Source organism: Mobula birostris, chromosome 8 (genome assembly GCF_030028105.1).
Source record: "Mobula birostris isolate sMobBir1 chromosome 8, sMobBir1.hap1, whole genome shotgun sequence".
In the NCBI taxonomy this organism is placed as follows: domain Eukaryota; kingdom Metazoa; phylum Chordata; class Chondrichthyes; order Myliobatiformes; family Myliobatidae; genus Mobula; species Mobula birostris.
The window spans coordinates 114,982,155-115,001,332 of record NC_092377.1 but is presented as its reverse complement, the minus strand read 5'-3'; the positions used below and the strand labels follow the sequence as shown (position 1 = coordinate 115,001,332).

Below are 19,178 nucleotides of genomic sequence, written 5' to 3'. Positions count from 1 at the left end.
TGACTTTGACCTTTGACCTATAAATTGTTTTGTGGATACTGAATGAAAGCCTATTTTGCAATATCTTTTGTGAGTTTTTCCAGCAAATTTTTTTTTGCGTTTGAAAGATTCCATTGACAATGAGTTAATGATTGGTCTCTTAAGTGCATGCAAATGCGATTCATATCTGCACGCTATAGCTCAAGTATTGAAGTTGGAGTGACTTTGGTTTTCTAACCCAGACAACGTAGCTTGAATGGTTTCCCATTCATTCTGTAGATTAGATTCACTTCAGCAGAAAGTTTGTTGGAAACGGAGTGCAGCATTGTGGCAAGTTAGATTTTTAAAAAAAGTACTGGGTTGAGATAGGTACTTGGTTAGGGTCATAGACTATGTCATAGTCATACTTTATTGATCCTGGGGGAAATTGGTTTTCGTTGCAGTTGCACCATAAATAATAATTAGTAATAGAACCATAAATAGTTAAATAGTAATATGTGAATTATGCCAGTAAATTATGAAATAAGTCCAGGACCAGGTGTCTGACCCTCCAAGGGAGGAGTTGTAAAGTTTGATGGCCACAGGCAGGAATGACTTCCTATGACGCTCTGTGCTGCATCTCGGAGGAATGAGTCTCTGGCTGAATGTACTCCTGTGCCCACCCAGTACATTATGTAGTGGATGGGAGACATTGACCAAGATGGCATGCAACTTAGACAGCATCCTCTTTTCAGACACCACTGTGAGAGAGTCCAGTTCCATCCCCACAACATCACTGGCCTTATGAATGAGTTTGTTGATTCTGTTGATGTCTGCTACCCTCAGCCTGCTGCCCCAGCACACAACAGCAAACATGATCGCACTGGCCACCACAGACTCGTAGAACATCCTCAGCATTGTCCGGTAGATGTTAAACGACCTCAGTCTCCTCAGGAAATAGAGACGGCTCTGACCCTTCTTGTAGGCAGCCTCAGTGTTCTTAGACCAGTCCAGTTTATTGTCAATTCGTATCCTCGGGTATTTGTAATCCTCCACCATGTCCACACTGACCCCCTGGATGGAAACAAGGGTCACCGGTACCTTGGCTCTCCTCAGGTCTACCACCAGCTCCTTAGTCTTTTTCACATTAAGCTGCAGATAACTCTGTTCACACCATGTGATAAAGTTTCCTACCGTAGCCCTGTACTCAGCCTCACCTCCCTTGCTGATGCATCCAACTATGGCAGAGACATCCGGAGACTTCTGAAGATGACAAGACTCTGTGCAGTAGTTGAAGTCCAAGGTGTAAATGGTGAAGAGAAAGGGAGACAAGACAGTCCCCTGTGGAGCCCCAGTGCTGCTGATCACTCTGTCGGACACACAGTGTTGCAAGCACATGTACTGTGATCTGCCAGTCAGGTAGTCAAGAATCCATGATACCAGGGAAGCATGCACCTGCATCGCTGTCAGCTTCATCCCCAGCAGAGCAGGGCGGATGGTGTTGAACGCACTGGAGAAGTCAAAAAACACGACCCTCACAGTGCTCGCTGGCTTGTCCAGGTGGGCGTAGACACGGTTCAGCAGGTAGACGATGGCATCCTCAACTCCTAGTCGGGGCTGGTAGGCGAACTGGAGGGGATCTAAGTGTGGCCTGACCATAGGCCGGAGCAGCTCCAGAACAAGTCTCTCCAGGGTACCGCTGGGGCGCGGCGTCTTTGGCATAGGGACGGGGCAGGATGTCTTCCACAGTACAGGAACCCTCCAGAGCCTCAGGCTCATGTTGAATACATGGCGAAGTACTCCACATAGCTGAGGGGCACAGGCTTTGAGCACCCTGGTACTGACACCATCCGGTCCTGCAGCCTTGCTTGGGTTGAGACGTTTCAGCTGTCTTCTCACCTGTTCAGCCATGAAGCCCACTGTGGTGGTTTTGTGTGGGGGAGGGGTATAGTCATGAGAGCAGGTTGGGGGACTGGGAGGAGGGGTAGGAGGGGAGAGTGGAATATGTGTTGGTTGGGGGCCGACAACAGATGGCTCATATGGGGGATGGGCAGGGGTCACAATGTCAAATCTGTTAGCAGGTTAAGTTCATTGGCCCTGTCCACACTGCCTTCAGCTCCTCTTTTGCTAGTTTGCCGAAACCCAGTGATGGTCCTCATCCCCCTCCAGACCTCTCTCATGTTGTTCTGCTGGAGTTTCCACTCAAGCTTCCTCCTGTACCTGTCTTTAGCCTCCCTGATCCTGGCTTTCAGGTCCCTCTGTATTGCCCTCAGCTCCTCCCTATTTCCATCTCTAAATGCCCTCTTTTTAGCATTCAGGATGTCCTTAATGTCCTTTGTCACCCATGGTTTGTTATTTAAATAACAAAGGACAGTTCTTGTCAGAACATTGCGGTTCACACAGAAGTTATTGTAATCAGTGATGCACTCTGTGAGCCCATCAATATCCTCTCCATGTGGCTCACAGAGTGCCTGCCAGTCTGTCACCTCAAAACAACCCTGAAGTGCCTCATAAGCCTCCTCCAACCATTTCCTCACTGTCCTCGAGGTTGCAGGTTTACTCTTCACCAGAGGCACGTAGCAGGGTTTTAGATGCACCAGGTTCTGATCTGACCTTCCCAGTGGGGGGAGGGGAGAGGAGCTGTATGCATTCTTAACGTTAGCGTACATCAAATCCAGAGTCCTCTCCCCTCTGGTTGTACAGCTCACATACTGCGTGAAGTTGGGCAGTGTTCTGGCCATGATAACCTGGTTGAAGTCACCCGAGATGGTAATGAGGGCACTCGGGTGCTGGGTTTGTAATCTGGCTATGACGGTGTAAATGATGTTACACGCCGACGTCGGGTTGGCAGAGGGAGGGATGTACACAACAACCACAATTGCATGCGAGATTTCCCTTGGCAAATAATATGGCCGGAGTCCAGCAGCAAAACGTTCAATATCCAGGCTACAGACACGTTTCTTGATCGTAATATGCCCAGGATTGCACCATCTGTTACTTACCAGAACTGCCAGCCCCCCTCCTTTGCACTTACGGCTCTCAGTGCAATTCCAGTCGGCTCGGACAGTCTGGAAGCCCTCTATGGAAACGCTTTGATCGGGTATGTCCTCGTGCAGCCATGTCTCAGTGAAGCACATGAAACTGCTCTCCCGAAATGTTCTCTGACTCCTGACAAGTGCAGTCAGTTCGTCGATTTTATTCCCCAGCGATCTCACATTTCCCATGATGAGAGAGGGGAGACACGGCTTATAACTTCTCTCCTCCATAAGCCTCTGTTGTCTCGACCGGTCTTCCCTTGCCTTTTTGATCCCTCTCTGCATCCTCTATCTGACATAAATAGAAATAAATTTGTATTGAAAGATGATGCTCTGGAGTCCCTCCACAACCGATTTCTGTGAACTCAAAAACAGCCACTTGTAGTGTTTGGTACTGTTTGCTGCATTCAACTTGCAGTTATTATTCAGCTTCTGGAAAGAGGCAGTTGAGGAGTACCTGGCGGTGAGTTTCCCCCTGGCAGATCTGACTGTCATCTGTTACCACAGTAACACTTGTTTATTTTCTTGAAGATGGTAACCATTATATTGTCTTCTCTGGAATATCTTCCACTCTTGAAATGTGGACGATCAAAATAAGATACCAGAAGTTTTGGTTATTGAACCATGTGATCATGTGAGTTTCCCCTGGGTGTTCCAGTTTCCTCCTAGGTCCCAAATAATCTAGGGGTTAATGGTTTAATTTATCCCTGTTGTGTAGGTTAAGTGGTAGGATCTGAGGGGAGCTGATGGGAATGTTGAGAAAATAGTCATGGCATTAGTATAAATGGTTCTTGGTGGTCAGTGCAGTTTCTGTGCATCTTTACTCTAATACATTTAAAATATCCAGAAGAGTAAAGACACAGGTCATCAATGCTGGGATCTGGAGTGAATAATAAACTACTGTAGAAAGTTAGGTTGGGTGGCATTTGTTAGTGGAAGAGTGGAATTGAGGAACAGGAATTGTAGATGTTCCGGGCTGAGATCTGCATAATGACGCTTCCAAAAATTTATTTCATTATGTTTCAATTGGGACACATTGGAACCAGAACATTTTGGCCCCATTAAGCAGATGCCCCAATTAGCTGAGTTTCATGGAAATAGTTTAAAAAGGTATAAAAGACAAACTGCCACTTAACTGCATAATAAATTTTGTATTTAAATGAAATACTGAACCAATTAGAACACTATTAATACTACTACAGCATTATAAAACTATTAGTTACTGAAAGTTATTGATGGAGGTGTATGCTGGTGTGTTCTTTTGATTGACTATAAATAAACAAAATCAGCACTGACACCTAGTGCAGATAATGGACTGCCTTCATCCAATGCTATTGACAATTGCATCCTCCAAATCTTCATTTTCATTGATACACCCTATCCTTGTTATATGCGTCTTCAGACAATGCGGATTCACAGTTATGCGAGGAACCTACTTCTACCAGCTTCTCGTTATATACGTCCAAAACTGTCAGTTATGCGAGGAGCACTGCTTTCCTGTCAATACAAGTCACGTGAGCACGCCTCAGTCTCACTCCCGCCAGTCTTGCATTGGTTTTGGCAACGTGTGGATGTGCGATCTTGCGCTCTTAAATGTTTTTATCTACGGTGTAGTGATTTTGTGCTTGAAATATTTAACTATGCCTCCTAAGCATCCAATGTCAAGTCCTGGGCCATGAGCCAAGTGGCAGAGAACCGCTTTAACACTTTAAATTTTTAAAAAAGAATTTGGAAATTATAAACAGGGCAGTGTCAGGTGAAGGTAACACAGCTCTGGGACACTACCCTTTGCAGTTGCGGGCTGTGATAGCTGAGTTAGGCATCACACCAAAGCAGGTGTTTAATGCAGACGAGACTGGGCTTTTTTGGAAGCGGGTGCCGAAATGTACTTGAAAAGCAGCGTCAGGTTTCAAGGTAGCAAAGGATAGATTGACTTTGCTCATGTGTTCCAATGCCGAAGGAGACTAAGATGAAGCCTCTCTTATGTAAGGGGTTTCTTCTTTTATGTTAACTGCGTAGGCTAATTAAAATGGCTTCTTTGTTATGTTAAATGCTGAGAAAGTCCTCCCGCTAGCAGTTTGTTTTGGATTATCTATTGATAAGAGGGTGAGTGAACTAATTGGGATAGTTGTTATGCTTTCTGTGTGTCTGTAAGATATTGTGATGCATGGGTTTTTGGAGAGAAGGCAGGAGAGAGAGAGACAGGATGGGCCAGGTTCTGTGAGTCCGCTAACGGGGTCGGAGTCCGAGGTCCAGGATGTTCGGCGAGGAGAGGAGATGGACTTATGTGGAGCGTCTGCGACCACTGTTGTTGGTCCCAGGCGGCAGGTCAAGGTGGTCCGAGGGATCGCAGGGTGAAGAAGGAAGGTCCTGAGCTCCAACTGTTTGTGCAAGAAGAGATTGAACTTTGATAAGTGTGGCACCTTTTATTTTCCTTTTATATTTCATTCTCTGTTAATTATATAGTTCTAGTAATACCTCTAAACTGTAAATCATTTAATTGTATCTGGTGTATTGTCTGTTACTTGGACGGGGTGGGGTACATCACACAGCATCCACACAAACTATTACCCAGTTTGGCGGAGCCGAGGGCTGTTTCCCTAGACCAGCGGTCCCCAACCACCGGGCCGCAGAGCATTTGCTATCGGGCCGCGAGGAAACGATATGATTTGGCGATATGAGTCAGCTGCACCTTTCCTCATTCCCTGTCACGCCCACTGTTCAGCTTGAACACACGCGAGGTCATTAACAGCGCGTCATCCGTGTCAGCGCGGGAAGGAGAGCAATTCCCCGAGCTTGCAAATGACGGCGGGCTGAAAAGTATGTTTGACATAACATCTCTGCCGGCATTCTGGATCAAAGTCAAGGTTAAATATCCTGAGATAGCCACGAAAGCACTGAAAACGTTGCTTCCATTTCCAACATATCTCTGCAATGAATGCAACGAAAACTAAATTGCGGAATAGACTGGATTTAAGGAACCCCCTTCGTGTATCGCTGTCTCCCATCACCCCGCGATAGGACCGTCTTGTTGCAGGGAAACAAGCCCAGGGCTCCCACTGATTCAGCGATATTGGTGTGTTCAATGATTTTATATGTTCATACGGGGAAAATATGTGCTGTGTGTTTAATATCCAAACATTAATTAAAATATTATGATGCTATTGACTGATAAGTGACTTATATAACCATATAACAATTACAGCATGGAAACAGGCGATCTCGGCCCTTCTAGTCCGTGCCGAATGTTACACTCACCTAGTCCCACCGACCTGCACTCAGCCCATAACCCTCCATTCCTTTCCTGTCCATATACCTATCCATTTTTTCTTTAAATAATATCGAACCTGCCTCTACCACTTGTACTGGAAGTTCTTTCAGTACTTACAAGCTCCCCGTCTTCCCCGATGATTGACTTATCACTATATTCATGCAAGGAAAATATGCGCTGTGTGTTTAATATTAAATTCGTTAGATAAACTCTTTTAGAAACGAAATTGAGTGTATTAGCCCCTTATTACCAATATTCCGGTCGTGATTAACACCCCCCACCCCCTCCCCCGTACAGAATCGCCAAAAAAGATTTACAGAGAATATCGGCAGGTACACTCATGCGCAGGTCACGCATGCACACTGGCGCCCGCGCAAGGCTTCATGGTCATTGTAGTCTCGGGGGTAAACAACATATTTTTTGACTGCTACTCTTGTCCGTTGGCAACCCTACCCCCCCCCCCCCTGCCCCGGGTCGGCTGGTCCACAAGAATATTGTCAATATTAAACCGGTCCGCAGCGCAAAAAATGGTTGGGGACCCCTGCCCTAGACGACAGCGAGCTGGGCGACCCTGAGGCTGGCCAGGGGGCTACACTTAGTTTACTGTTCACTAAACTCTCGTGCTGTTAAGGGTTTGAGTAAGAATATGCTTCCTGTCCACTGGGCAGCTAACAAAAAAGGATGGGTCACTGGTCAAATCTTTGAAGATTGGTTTGCTAATCATTTTGCTATTGAGGCTGAATGCTACTGCCGGGAACAGAATCCTGCCTTTAAGGTTCTTTTGTGGCTTGACAATGCGCCAGCCCATCCTAAACATTTGGACAGCATTCATCCTAACATAACAGTGCGTTTCCTGCCGCCGAACACAACATCGCTGATTCAACCACTCAACCAAGGTGTGATATCCACGTTCAAGGCGTATAATTTACGGTGAACTATCTCTCAGATGCTGCAAGCAACAGATGATTTTGAAAATCCCGGGAGATCACCTTCTTCCCTACAAGCAAATTTATGCTGAGAAACAAAATGCTGCCAAGCAAACAACTGTCACCACTTTCTTCAAACCGGTGTCATTTCCTGCTACCGGCAGTACTGAAAGTTCTGTGAGTCTTCCTTCACCCCTTGCTGTCCTTGATGATCCTGATGACACAAAACCGTGCACCTCATCCATGTAAAGCTGCCCGACACCACAACAACCACTCATGTCCCGGAGTGAACACACCTGCCACTGTTGGTGAGTGCTGTACTGTACACCCTAGTACGTTAACTTCCTATGATTTATTACATTGAATATTACCTTAAATTGATGAAATATAATATGAATGTTGCCTTGTGGTACTGCTTTTGTGTCGTATTGGTATGAAAATGTGAATAAATTACAGATAAAACATATTTAGGAAGCCTCCAGAACGCATCCCTATTTTCTCCATTTAAATAATTATTCACATTATGCGTCGTTCGAGGAACGTATCCTCCTCATATAGCAAGGATAGGGTGTACTTGCAGAATGGTTGTCGATACCTTCAAATTTTTCGTAGTTCCTAACTTATTGGAATAGTGAAGTTGTCTCATTTTCACTTCCACCCGTTTCTGGCATCTCCAAGCTTTAATGCTTGAAGCCACATTGGGCAAATCAGTTCCGAATTGCCTTACTGCCTTTTGAACACAAGCACGTGCAACTAGCACTATTTTAAAACCTGTTAGCTCTGAGCATGATGTAGTGTCTTTTAAAAACGCAAACAACAGGAATTCTGCAGATACTGGAAATTCAAGCAACACACATCAAAGTTGCTGGTGAACGCAGCAGACCAGGCAGCATCTCTAGGAAGGGGTACAGTCGACGTTTCAGGCTGAGACCCTTCAGTTAGTCCTGATGAAGGGTCTCGGCCTGAAACGTCGACTGTACTTCTTCCTAGAGATGCTGCCGGGTCTGCTGCGTTCACCAGCAACTTTGATGTGTGTTGCATGATGTAGTGTCTAATGGCCACACAAGTGCACACATCTGATGCTAGTTAGAAACTGTTTGGCAACAGTCTCCTGTCCTAATTAAGTGGCATAGTGTTCCAGTTTTCTATTTCTACGTAAATATGACCTAAAATGTGATCAGATCTTCACTTAAGTTCTAAAACTTAATGAAGAGAACCTAATTAAATGAATAACACAAAAGATGTATTTGTTTGTTTATTTATTGAGAAAAAGACCCAATAATACCTCATTATAGGAAGGATGTGGAAGCTATGGAGAGGGTGCAGAGGAGATTTACCAGGATGTTGCCTGGATTGGAAAGAAAGTCTTGTGAGGCAAGGTTAGCAGAGCTGGGACTTTTCTCTTTGGAGCGTAGAAGGATGAGTGGGGACTTGATAGGGGTCTACAACATTGAGAGGCATAGATAGGGTGGATATCCAGTACCCGTTTCCCAGGGCACGAATAGCAAACACCAGAGGGCATATGTACAAAGTTAAGGGAGGCAAGTTTAGGGGAGATATCAAGGGTAAGATTTTTACACAGAGGGTTGTGGGTATCTGGAATGACTTGCCAGGGATGTTACATAGAAACATAGAAAATAGGTGCAGGAGTAGGCCCTTCGGCCCTTCGAGCCTGCACCGCCATTCAGTATGATCATGGCTGATCATCCAACTCAGAACCCTGTACCAGCCTTCCCTCCATACCCCCTGATCCCTTTAGCCACAAGGGCCACATCTAACTCCCTCTTAAATATAGCCAATGAACTGGCCTCAACTGTTTCCTGTGGCAGAGAATTCCACAGATTCACCACTCTCCGTGTGAAGAAGTTTTTCCTAATTTCGGTCCTAAAAGGCTTCCCCTTTATCCTCAAACTGTGACCCCTCGTTCTGGACTTCCCCAACATCGGGAATAATCTTCCTGCATCTAGCCTGTCCAATCCCTTTAGGATTTTATACGTTTCAATCAGATCCCCCCTCAATCTTCTAAATTCCAACGAGTATAAGCCTAGTTCATCCAGTCTTTCTTCATATGAAAGTCCTGCCATCCCAGGAATCAATCTGGTGAACCTTCTTTGTACTCCCTGTATGGCAAGGATGTCTTTCCTCAGATTAGGGGACCAAAACTGCATACAATACTCCAGGTGTGGTCTCACCAAGGCCTTGTACAACTACAGTAGTACCTCCCTGCTCCTGTACTCGAACGCTCTTGCTATAAATGCCAGCATACCATTCGCCTTTTTCACTGCCTGCTGTACCTGCATGCCCACTTTCAATGACTGGTGTATAATGACACCCAGGTCTCGTTGCACCTCCCCTTTTCCTAATCCTGTTTTCCTGTTTTTGCCACCAAAGTGGATAACTTCACATTTATCCACATTAAATTGCATCTGCCATGAATTTGCCCACTCACCTAACTTATCCAAGTCACCCTGCATCCTCTTAGCATCCTCCTCACAGCTAACACTGCCGCCCGGCTTCGTGTCATCCGCAAGCGTGGAGATGCTGCATTTAATTCCCTCATCCAAGTCATTAATATATATTGTAAACAACTGGGGTCCCAGCACTGAGCCTTGCGGTACCCCACTAGTCACTGCCTGCCATTCTGAAAAGGTCCCGTTTATTCCCACTCTTTGCTTCCTGTCTGCCAACCAATTCTCTATCCACATCAATACCTTACCCCCAATACCGTGTGCTTTAAGTTTACACACTAATCTCCTGTGTGGGACCTTGTCAAAAGCCTTTTGAAAATCCAAATATACCACATCCACTGGTTCTCGCCTATCCACTCTACTAGTTACATCCTCAAAAAATTCCATGAGATTTGTCAGACATGATTTTCCTTTCACAAATCCATGCTGACTTTGTCCGATGATTTCACCGCTTTCCAAATGTGCTGTTATCACATCTTTGATAACTGACTCTAGCAGTTTCCCCACCACCGATGTTAGGCTAACCGGTCTATAATTCCCTGGTTTCTCTCTCCCTCCTTTTTTAAAAAGTGGGGTTACATTAGCCACCCTCCAATCCTCAGGAACTAGTCCAGAATCTAAAGAATTTTGAAAAATTATCACTAATGCATCCACTATTTCTTGGGCTACTTCCTTAAGCACTCTGGGATGCAGACCATCTGGCCCTGGGGATTTATCTGCCTTTAATTCCTTCAATTTACCTAACACCACTTCCCTACTAACATGTATTTCGCTCAGTTCCTCCATCTCACTGGACCCTCTGTCCCCTACTATTTCTGGAAGATTATTTATGTCCTCCTTCGTGAAGACAGAACCAAAGTAATTATTCAATTGGTCTGCCATGTCCTTGCTCCCCATAATCAATTCACCTGTTTCTGTCTGTTGGGGACCTACATTTGTCTTAACCAATCTTTTCCTTTTCACATATCTATAAAAGCTTTTACAGTCAGTTTTTATGTTTCCTGCCAGTTTTCTCTCATAATCTTTTTTCTCTTTCCTAATTAAGCCCTTTGTCCTCCTCTGCTGAACTCTGAATTTCTCCCAGTCCTCAGGTGAGCCACTTTTTCTGGCTAATTTATCTGCTGCTTCTTTGGAATTGATACTATCCCTAATTTCCCTTGTCAGCCACGGGTGCACTACCTTCCTTAATTTATTCTTTTGCCAAACTGGGATGAACAATTGCGATCTTTAAATGCTTGCCATTGCATATCCACCGTCAACCCTTTAAGTGTCATTTGCCAGTCTATCTTAGCTAATTCACGTCTCATACCTTCAAAGTTACCCTTCTTTAAGTTCAGAACCTTTGTTTCTGAATTAACTATGTCACTCTCCATCTTAATGAAGAATTCCACCATATTATGGTCACTCTTACCCAAAGGGCCTCTCACGACAAGATTGCTAATTAATCCTTCCTCATTGCTCAATACCCAGTCTAGAATAGCCTGATCTTTAGTTGGTTCCTCGACATGTTGGTTCAAAAAACTATCCCGCATACATTCCAAGAAATCCTCTTCCTCAGCACCCTTACCAATTTGGTTCACCCAATCTACATGTAGATTGAAGTCACCCATTATAACTGCTGTTCCTTTATTGCTTACATTTCTAATTTCCTGTTTAATACCATCCCCAACCTCACTACTACTGTTAGGTGGCCTGTACACATCTCCCACCAGCGTTTTCTGCCCCTTAGTGTTATGCAGCTCTACCCATATTCCACATCCTCCCGGCTTATGTCCTTCCTTTCTATTGCGTTAATCTCCTCTCTAACCAGCAACGCCACCCCACGTCCTTTTCTTTCATGTCTATCCCTCCTGAATATTGAATATCCCCGATTGTTGAGCTCTCATCCTTGGTCACCCTGGAGCCATGTCTCTGTGATCCCAACTATATCATATTCCTTAATAACAATCTGCACTTTTAATTCATCCACCTTGTTACGAATGCTCCTTGCATTGACACACAAAGCCTTCAGGCGCGCTTTTACAACTCTCTTAGCCCTTATACAATTATGTTGAAAAGTGGCCCATTTTGATGCTTGCCCTGGATTTGTCAGCCTGCCACTTTTACTTTTCACCTTACTACTTTTTGCTTCTACCCTCATTTTACACCCCTCTGTCTCTCTGCACTGGTTCCCATCCCCCTGTTGTGAACTAACCTCCTCTCGCCTAGCCTCTTTAATTTGATTCTCACCCCCCAACCATTCTAGTTTAAAGTCAGCTCAGTAGCCCTGGCTAATCTCCCTGCCAGGATATTGGTCCCCCTAGGATTCAAGTGTAACCCGTCCTTTTTGTACAGGTCACGCCTGCGCCAAAAGAGGTCCCAATGATCTAAAAACTTGAATCCCTGCCCCCTGCTCCAATCCCTCAGCCTCATGTTGGTGGAGGCTAAAACATTGGGGGTGTTTAAGAGCCTCTTGGACAGGCACATGGATGAAAGCAAAATAGAGGGTTATGGGGTAGTGTGGGTTCAGTACTTTTTTTAAGGAATATATGGGTTGGCACAACATCGAGGGCTGAAGGGCCTGTACTGTGCTGCAGTATTATAGTGTCTAATACATGTATTTGTTGGGATAAGTATGTGAACCTTTGCCTTTAGTCATCCCTTGTACAGCAACAGTAGTAGGCAGGTGTCGATCCCAGGAGATTATGGGTCTGCGCCTCTGGTAGACTGTTTTCTCCAGGGTGCAAGCATGGGTGGGAAGATCTGAAGAACCAGCTGTTGCCCATACAGTGGGTTCCCCCTCTCCACATCATTGATGTGATCCAAGGAAATTGCAAGTGCCGATACAGCCTGGCACTAGTGTCATCGCAGAGTTTGCCAGAGTGAAGATATAAACAACATCAAACTGCCTTAGGGACCCCAGATCCGGATTTCTTCCTCAGGATTTACTCCCGAAGCCTTTCCCATGGGTGGGTATGGCTGCAAGGCAGTGGAGGTTTAAAATCAGAGTTTTCCTTCTCTTAGGCGGGCTGCTGTCCAAAGCTGACGAGCCCCACTTGCTCAAAGCAACTGGTTTTGAGACACCAGTAGTCTGCCTTTGCCCCTTCTCTTGTCTGGCCTATAGCTAAGCCACACCTGAAGGCCAAGAGTGGAACTTGGTGTCAGAGGCTGTTAGAGTTGCATGCCATTTGGAACGCTATAAGTAGTGGGAGCTTATCCCCACTGCCACCCACGGCTATGACAACCTTAGGAACCTAAACAGCAATAACTTCAACTAGATATTTCTGGTAACTGTTGATCAGTCTTGCCAGTTGGCTTGGAGGAATTTTAGGCTATTCCTTCTTACAGAACTGCTTCAAGTCTCAGATGTTGGTGGGCTTCCTTGCATGAACTACTTGCTTCAGGTCCTTCCACAACATTTCTATAGGATTGAGGTCAGGACTTTTAGTTGGCCATTCCAAAACACAAATTTTATTCTTTTAAAACCATTCTGTTGTTGATTTACTCTTGTGTTTTGGATCATTGTCTGTTGCATTATCCAACTTCTATCAAGGTTCAGGTGATGGACTGCTACCCTGACATTCTCCTGTATAATGTCTTGATACAGTTTTTGATTCATTGCTCCCTCAACAATTGCAAGCTATCCAGGTCCTGAGGCAGCAAAGCAGCCCCAAACCATGATGCTCCTTCCACCATGCTTCATGGTTAGGATGGGGTTTTGGTGTTGGTGTGTAGTGTCCTTTTCCCTCCAAACATAATGTGCATTTCTGCCAATAAATTCAACTTTTGTTTATCTATCCATAGAACGTTGTCCCAGAAGTGTTGTACAACATCCAGATAGTCTTTTGCAAACTTGAGACATGCAGCAATGTTTTTTTTGGAGAACAGTAGTTTCCTCTATGGTGTCCTTCTGCAGGTCTTTTGCTGTTGCATTTGGGTTATATTTCACCTCCTTCAGCATTACACATTATGCTGTTGGTGTGATCTTTGCAGGATGCCCACTCCTAGAGACAGTAGCAACAGTACTGAGTTTCCTCCATTTGTAGACAATTTCTCTTATTGTGGACTGATGAACACTCAGGTCTTTTCCCGCTTCATGCATTTCTACAATTCTTCTAAGGTCCTATGAAAATTATTTTGATCAAGGCATGGTGCACATAGACAGATCTTTCCCAAGAAGAGCAGAATCTGTCAGTAACCTGACTTTGTATGTCTTTTTTTTAATATAAGGCAGGGCACCTCTACAACCCACACCTCCAAACTCATCTCATTGATTAGAACACCTGACTCCAAATAGCTTTTGCAGAAGGCATTATCCCAGAGGTTCACATACTTTTTCCAACAAGTACAGGTGTCCCCTGCTTTTCGATTTACGAAACCTCACTGTTACAAAAGACCTACATTAGTTACCTGTTTTCGCTAACAGAAGGTGTTTTCACTGTTACGAAAAAAGCAGCACGCGATAAAAGGCAGTGCGTGCCCCGAGCAGCCGCTCCTCCCCTGGATTCAGAACTTCATTTTCGCCGGCATTGCTTAAACACGTGCCTGTGAGCAGCCGTTAGCAAGGTGAGTTCTAAGGTATTGGAAAAGCCTAAAAGAGCTCGTAAGGGTGTTACACTTAGCGTAAAACTAGACATAATTTAGCGTTTCGATCGTAGTGAACGAAGTAAGGACAAAGTGAGGGTGGCTTGTGGAAGTTGACAAAGATGGTGTTGAAGAAGTTTTGGCATCCCATGACCAAAAATTGATAGATGAAGAGCTGATGCAATTGGAAGAGGAAAGGATAACAATCGAAACCAAATGCAGTATCGAACGGACCGAAAGTGAAGTCGTCCAGGAACTGAACGTGAAGCAACTGCGTGAGATTTTCGCTGCAATGATAAAGTACGACTTTAATTTTGAAAGGGTACGTCGGTTTAGGACAAATTTGCAAGATGGTTTGAGTCCTTACAAAGAACTATATGATAGAAAAATGCGTGAGGCTAAGCAGTCAAGCAAGTCTTCCACATCAGCCACAGCAGACGACGAACCTCGACCTTCGACATCGAGGCATGCAGACATAGAAGAAGATAACCTGCCTGCCCTCATGGAAACAAACCACCCCAACCCCCGGGCCGCGGAGAATGCAGCAGTAGCTGGGACGTACCCAGCACATCTTTAAGAAAAAAGCCAAAATAAACAAGCTAATTAATTAGGTGCCTCCCGGCACGTAAATGTCAGCCCAGATCAGAGGCAACGCAATCGGCAGTCGCCTCTGCTCTGGGCCGATATTTACATGCTGGGCAGCATCTAATTAATTAGCTTGTTTATTTTGGGCTTTTTGCTTAAGGATGTGCTGGGTGAGTCCCGGCTACCGCTGCATTCTCCACGGATCGGTATCTGTCGGCGGCCCGGAGGGTTGGGGCCACTGCACCACCCCAACCTCCGATGACTCAGCCTAACACACCATCATCAGTGTGCTCGATGTATTCCCGATTTCTGTAAGTGATACTATACTGTACGTACATTATTTCTGCTTTATATCTTGTATTTTTACGTGTTATTTGGTATGATTTAGCTGGCTTCATAGCTTAAAGGTTACTGGAGAGCGCTTGTGCCGTGTTTTTGCCGAGAGCGCTTGCATGAGATTTTCGCTACAGAGAACAGTGCAGGCAATGATTGTAGAAAAGTATTCCTACTTTATATAGGCTGTATATTTATCATATCGTGTCATTCCTGCTTTTACTATATGTTACTGTTATTTTAGCTTTTATGTGTTATTTGGCATGATTTGGTAGGTTATTTTTGGGTCTGTGAACGCTCACAAATTTTTCCCATATAAATAAATGGTAATTGCTTCTTCGCTTTATGACATTCCGGCTTACGGACTGTTTCATAGGAACGCTCTACCTTCGGATGGCGGGCGAAACCTGTACATTTAAAATTGGATTTTTCTCAATTAATAAATGAACAAGTATTATGTTTTGTGTTACTTATTTAATTGGGTTCTGTTTCTAGTTTTAGGACTTGCATAAAGATATGATCAAAATATCTGTATTAGAGAACAGTAACATTCAAAACTGTTTGGAACTGATATATGCTTTTGACCAACAGTTGTCTTCTGCTTTAACCAAAGAATTCTTTAATCTCGGTCAAGATCTGCAGCTGAAATGGTATCCCATTGAACATCGGTACAAAACGCAATTTAATTCTGAACATGGGTATGTATTTCATAGAGGATTTTAAAGAAATACCTGCAAGCACTATATTCTTTTGAGCAGTTACATATTACAAGGGAAATGGAGCCCTGGTGAGTTTAAAGAGTGTGTGGAAAATGGAGGGCCCAGTGAACTTAAAAGGAGTTTCAAGTAAGTATGGGAAATGGAGTCTCATTGAGTTTAAAGGGAGCAAGGGGAACAGGTGAGTTGAGTACCTAACACTGGGATTTGCAAACAATTCAATATCAAATTATTGGAGTTCCATTGTAGAATGAAAGATACTTTGAAAGGATACGTATTTCAGGTAGAAAGCTTGCATACTGTTCATACAAATTAGTTCATTACACAGTATATTGAGGCAGTATAATGGAAAGCAATAACAGAATGTAAAATAGAGAAGGTGCAGTGCAGGTAGACAGTAAGGTGCATGATCATAAAGTAAATTGTGAGGTCAAGAGAACATTTTATTGTACTAGGCAACCGTTCCACAGAATAGAAGCTGTCATCGAACCTGGTGGTACATGGTTTCAGGCTTTTGTATCTGCTTGATGGGTGAGGGAAGTAGAAAGAATGTCTGGGTTGTGTGTGGTCTTTGATTATGTTGGCTGAGGCAACAAGAAATATGGACAGAGTCCATAGAGGAAGGTTGATTTCCATTGCCGCCTGCTGGGCAGTGTCTTTATAAGACAGGTAACCCCAGTCATTATCAATACTCCTCAGAGATTGTTTTGCAAGTATCAGTGGTTATGTAACCAGGACCTGTGATGTGCATTAGCTACTCATACGACCATCCATCACCTGCTCCCATGGCTTCATGTGACCCTGATTAGGGGGCTAAGTAGGTGTTACAGCTTGCCCAAGGGTGGCCTACAGACCAGTGGAAGGAAGGAGTACCTTAGACCTCCTTTGGTAGAGATGTATCTGTACCCTACCACCCTGGTTAGCCTTAGTGAAACTATATTCTAGACCAAATAGTCAGTGAGAACTTGAGGAACAGATGTATCAAGAAATTGCATGTAGTTGTGAGAATAGAAGGGTTGTGATATTGGGAGATTACAATTTTGCCGGCAATGACTGGACCATCTAGAATACAAAGGCTTGGATAGGGTAGAATTTGTATGTGTGTCCAAGACAGCTTCCTCATGCAGTATATTAGAGCAGCAGTCCCCAACCACTGGGCCTCAAAGCATGTGCTACCGGGCTGCGAGGAAACGATATGAGTCAGCTGCACCTTTCCTAATTCTCTGTCACACGCACTGTTGAGCTTGAACGCACGCGCCATCCATGTCAGCGCAGGAAGGAGATCAACTCCTCGAGCTTGCAACTGACGGCGGGCTGAAAAGTGTGTTTGACATAACATCCCTGCTGGCATTCCGGATCAAGGCTGAATATCCTGAGATAGTCATGAAAGCACTGAAAACGTTGCTTCCATTTCCAACATATCTCTGCAATGAATGCAACGAAAACTAAATTGCAGAATAGACTGGACATAAGCAACCCCCTTCGAGTATTGCTGTCTCCCATCACCCATCGATGGGACCGTCTTGTTGCAGGAAAACAAGCCCAGGGCTCCCACTGATTCAGCGATATTGGTGTGTTGTAATGATTTTATGTGTTCATACAGGGAAAATATGTACTGTGTGTTTAATAGCCGAATGTTACTTAAAATATTATGATGCTATTGACTTACTTATATAACCATATAACAATTACAGCACGGCAACAGGCCATCTCAGCCCTTCTAGTCTGTTTTGAACGCTACTCTCACCTAGTCCCACCGATCTGCACTCAGCTCATAACCCTCCGTTCCTTTCCTGCCAATATACCTATCCAATTTTTCTTTAAATGATAATATTGAACCTGCCTCTACTACTTCTACTGGAAGTTCATTCAACACTTACTTCAAGCTCCCCTGTCCTCCCCTGTTAATTGACTTATCACTATATTCATGCGAGGAAAATAGGCGGTGTGTTTAATATTAAATTCCTTAGATAAACCCTTTTAGAAACGGAATTGAGTGTATTATCCACTTATCGCCTATATTTCGGTCGTGATTAACAACCCCCACCCCACGAACAGAATGGAAAAAAAAAATTTGTAGAAAAAAATTGGCACGTACACGCATGCGCACTGGTGCCCGCGCAAGGCTTCATGGTCATTGTAGTGTTTCTCAGGGTAAACCCAATGTATTTGACTGCTATTTTTGTCCGCTGGCAGCCCTACCCCCCGCCCCGGGTCGGCCGGTCCGCAATGCAGAAAAGGTTGGGGACCCCTGTATTAGAGGAACAATACTGTACCTCCGCTTTGGCAACGAAGCAGGTCAAGTAACTGAACTGGCAGTTGGGGAGCACATTGGGTCCAGTGACCTCAAATCTATTCGTTTTAAAATGGCTATGGATGAAGATGGAATAGATACATAGGTTAAAGTTCTGAACTGAAGCAGGCCCAAATTTGAAGGCATTAGGTAGGAGCTTGATGAGGTCAACTGAAAGCAAAAGTTGTCAAGTGGGAGGCTTATTTAAAAAAATAAGTCATATCAAGAGTCCAGGGCAGCATCTTGTTAGGGTGAAGGATAGACATACCTAGTTCAAATAACCCTGGCTGACGAGATATTGAAGACTTGATTAGGAAAAAGAATGAAGTGTACATTGCTTTTAGGCAGCTGGGTTCAGATTAATACTCCAATTAAATTTAAAAGCTTAAGAACAGGCTTCAGAAGGAAATCACGAGGGCAAAAAGAAGGTATGAAGTAGATTTGATGTGCAGTGTTAAAGATACAGGTAATTCCAAGTTAGAACATAGAATAGCACAGTATAGGGCCTTTAGCCTATGATATTGTGCTAACGTTGTAACCTACTCCAAGATCCATCTAATTCTCCCCTCCTACATAGCCATTATTCTTTTTTCTTTCATCCATGTGCCTGTGTAAGAATCTCTTAAATGTCCCTAATGTTTCTACCCCTACCACCACTGTTGGAAGTGTGTTCCACTCTGTGTATTTTAAAAATAAAACTTGCCTCTCACATCCCCCCCATGCTTTACTCAATTCACCTTAAAAGCATGTCTTCTCATATTAGTCACTGCAGCTCTGAGAAAGATGCTGAGAGTCCACTACATCTGTGTCTTATTATCTTGTATACCTCTATGAAACCTTCCTCTAGCTGGGTTCTTCAGTTATATTAACAATAAAATTGTAGTTAGGGAGAAAATGTCCTTTTAGGTGCTATCAGGACTACCTACTGTATGCGTGGAGCTTCAGATGATGGCTGAGTGTCTGTTTTTCCTTTGTGCTTACTAAGGAGAAGGTCATGGATGTTAAATAAATGAGATTAAAAGTGCTGAGG

General features: G+C 44.2%; 1 protein-coding gene across 1 annotated transcript in view; it reads left to right on the top strand.

The window, feature by feature from the left end:
- LOC140202041 (cation channel sperm-associated auxiliary subunit epsilon-like) overlaps positions 1-19,178 on the top strand; it is a 151,623-nt gene that overhangs the window by 38,767 nt on the left and 93,678 nt on the right. The window contains exon 8 of the mRNA XM_072266900.1: positions 15,731-15,837. Coding sequence (XP_072123001.1) covers positions 15,731-15,837 — 107 coding nt within the window. The remainder of the gene's footprint in view (positions 1-15,730; positions 15,838-19,178) is intronic.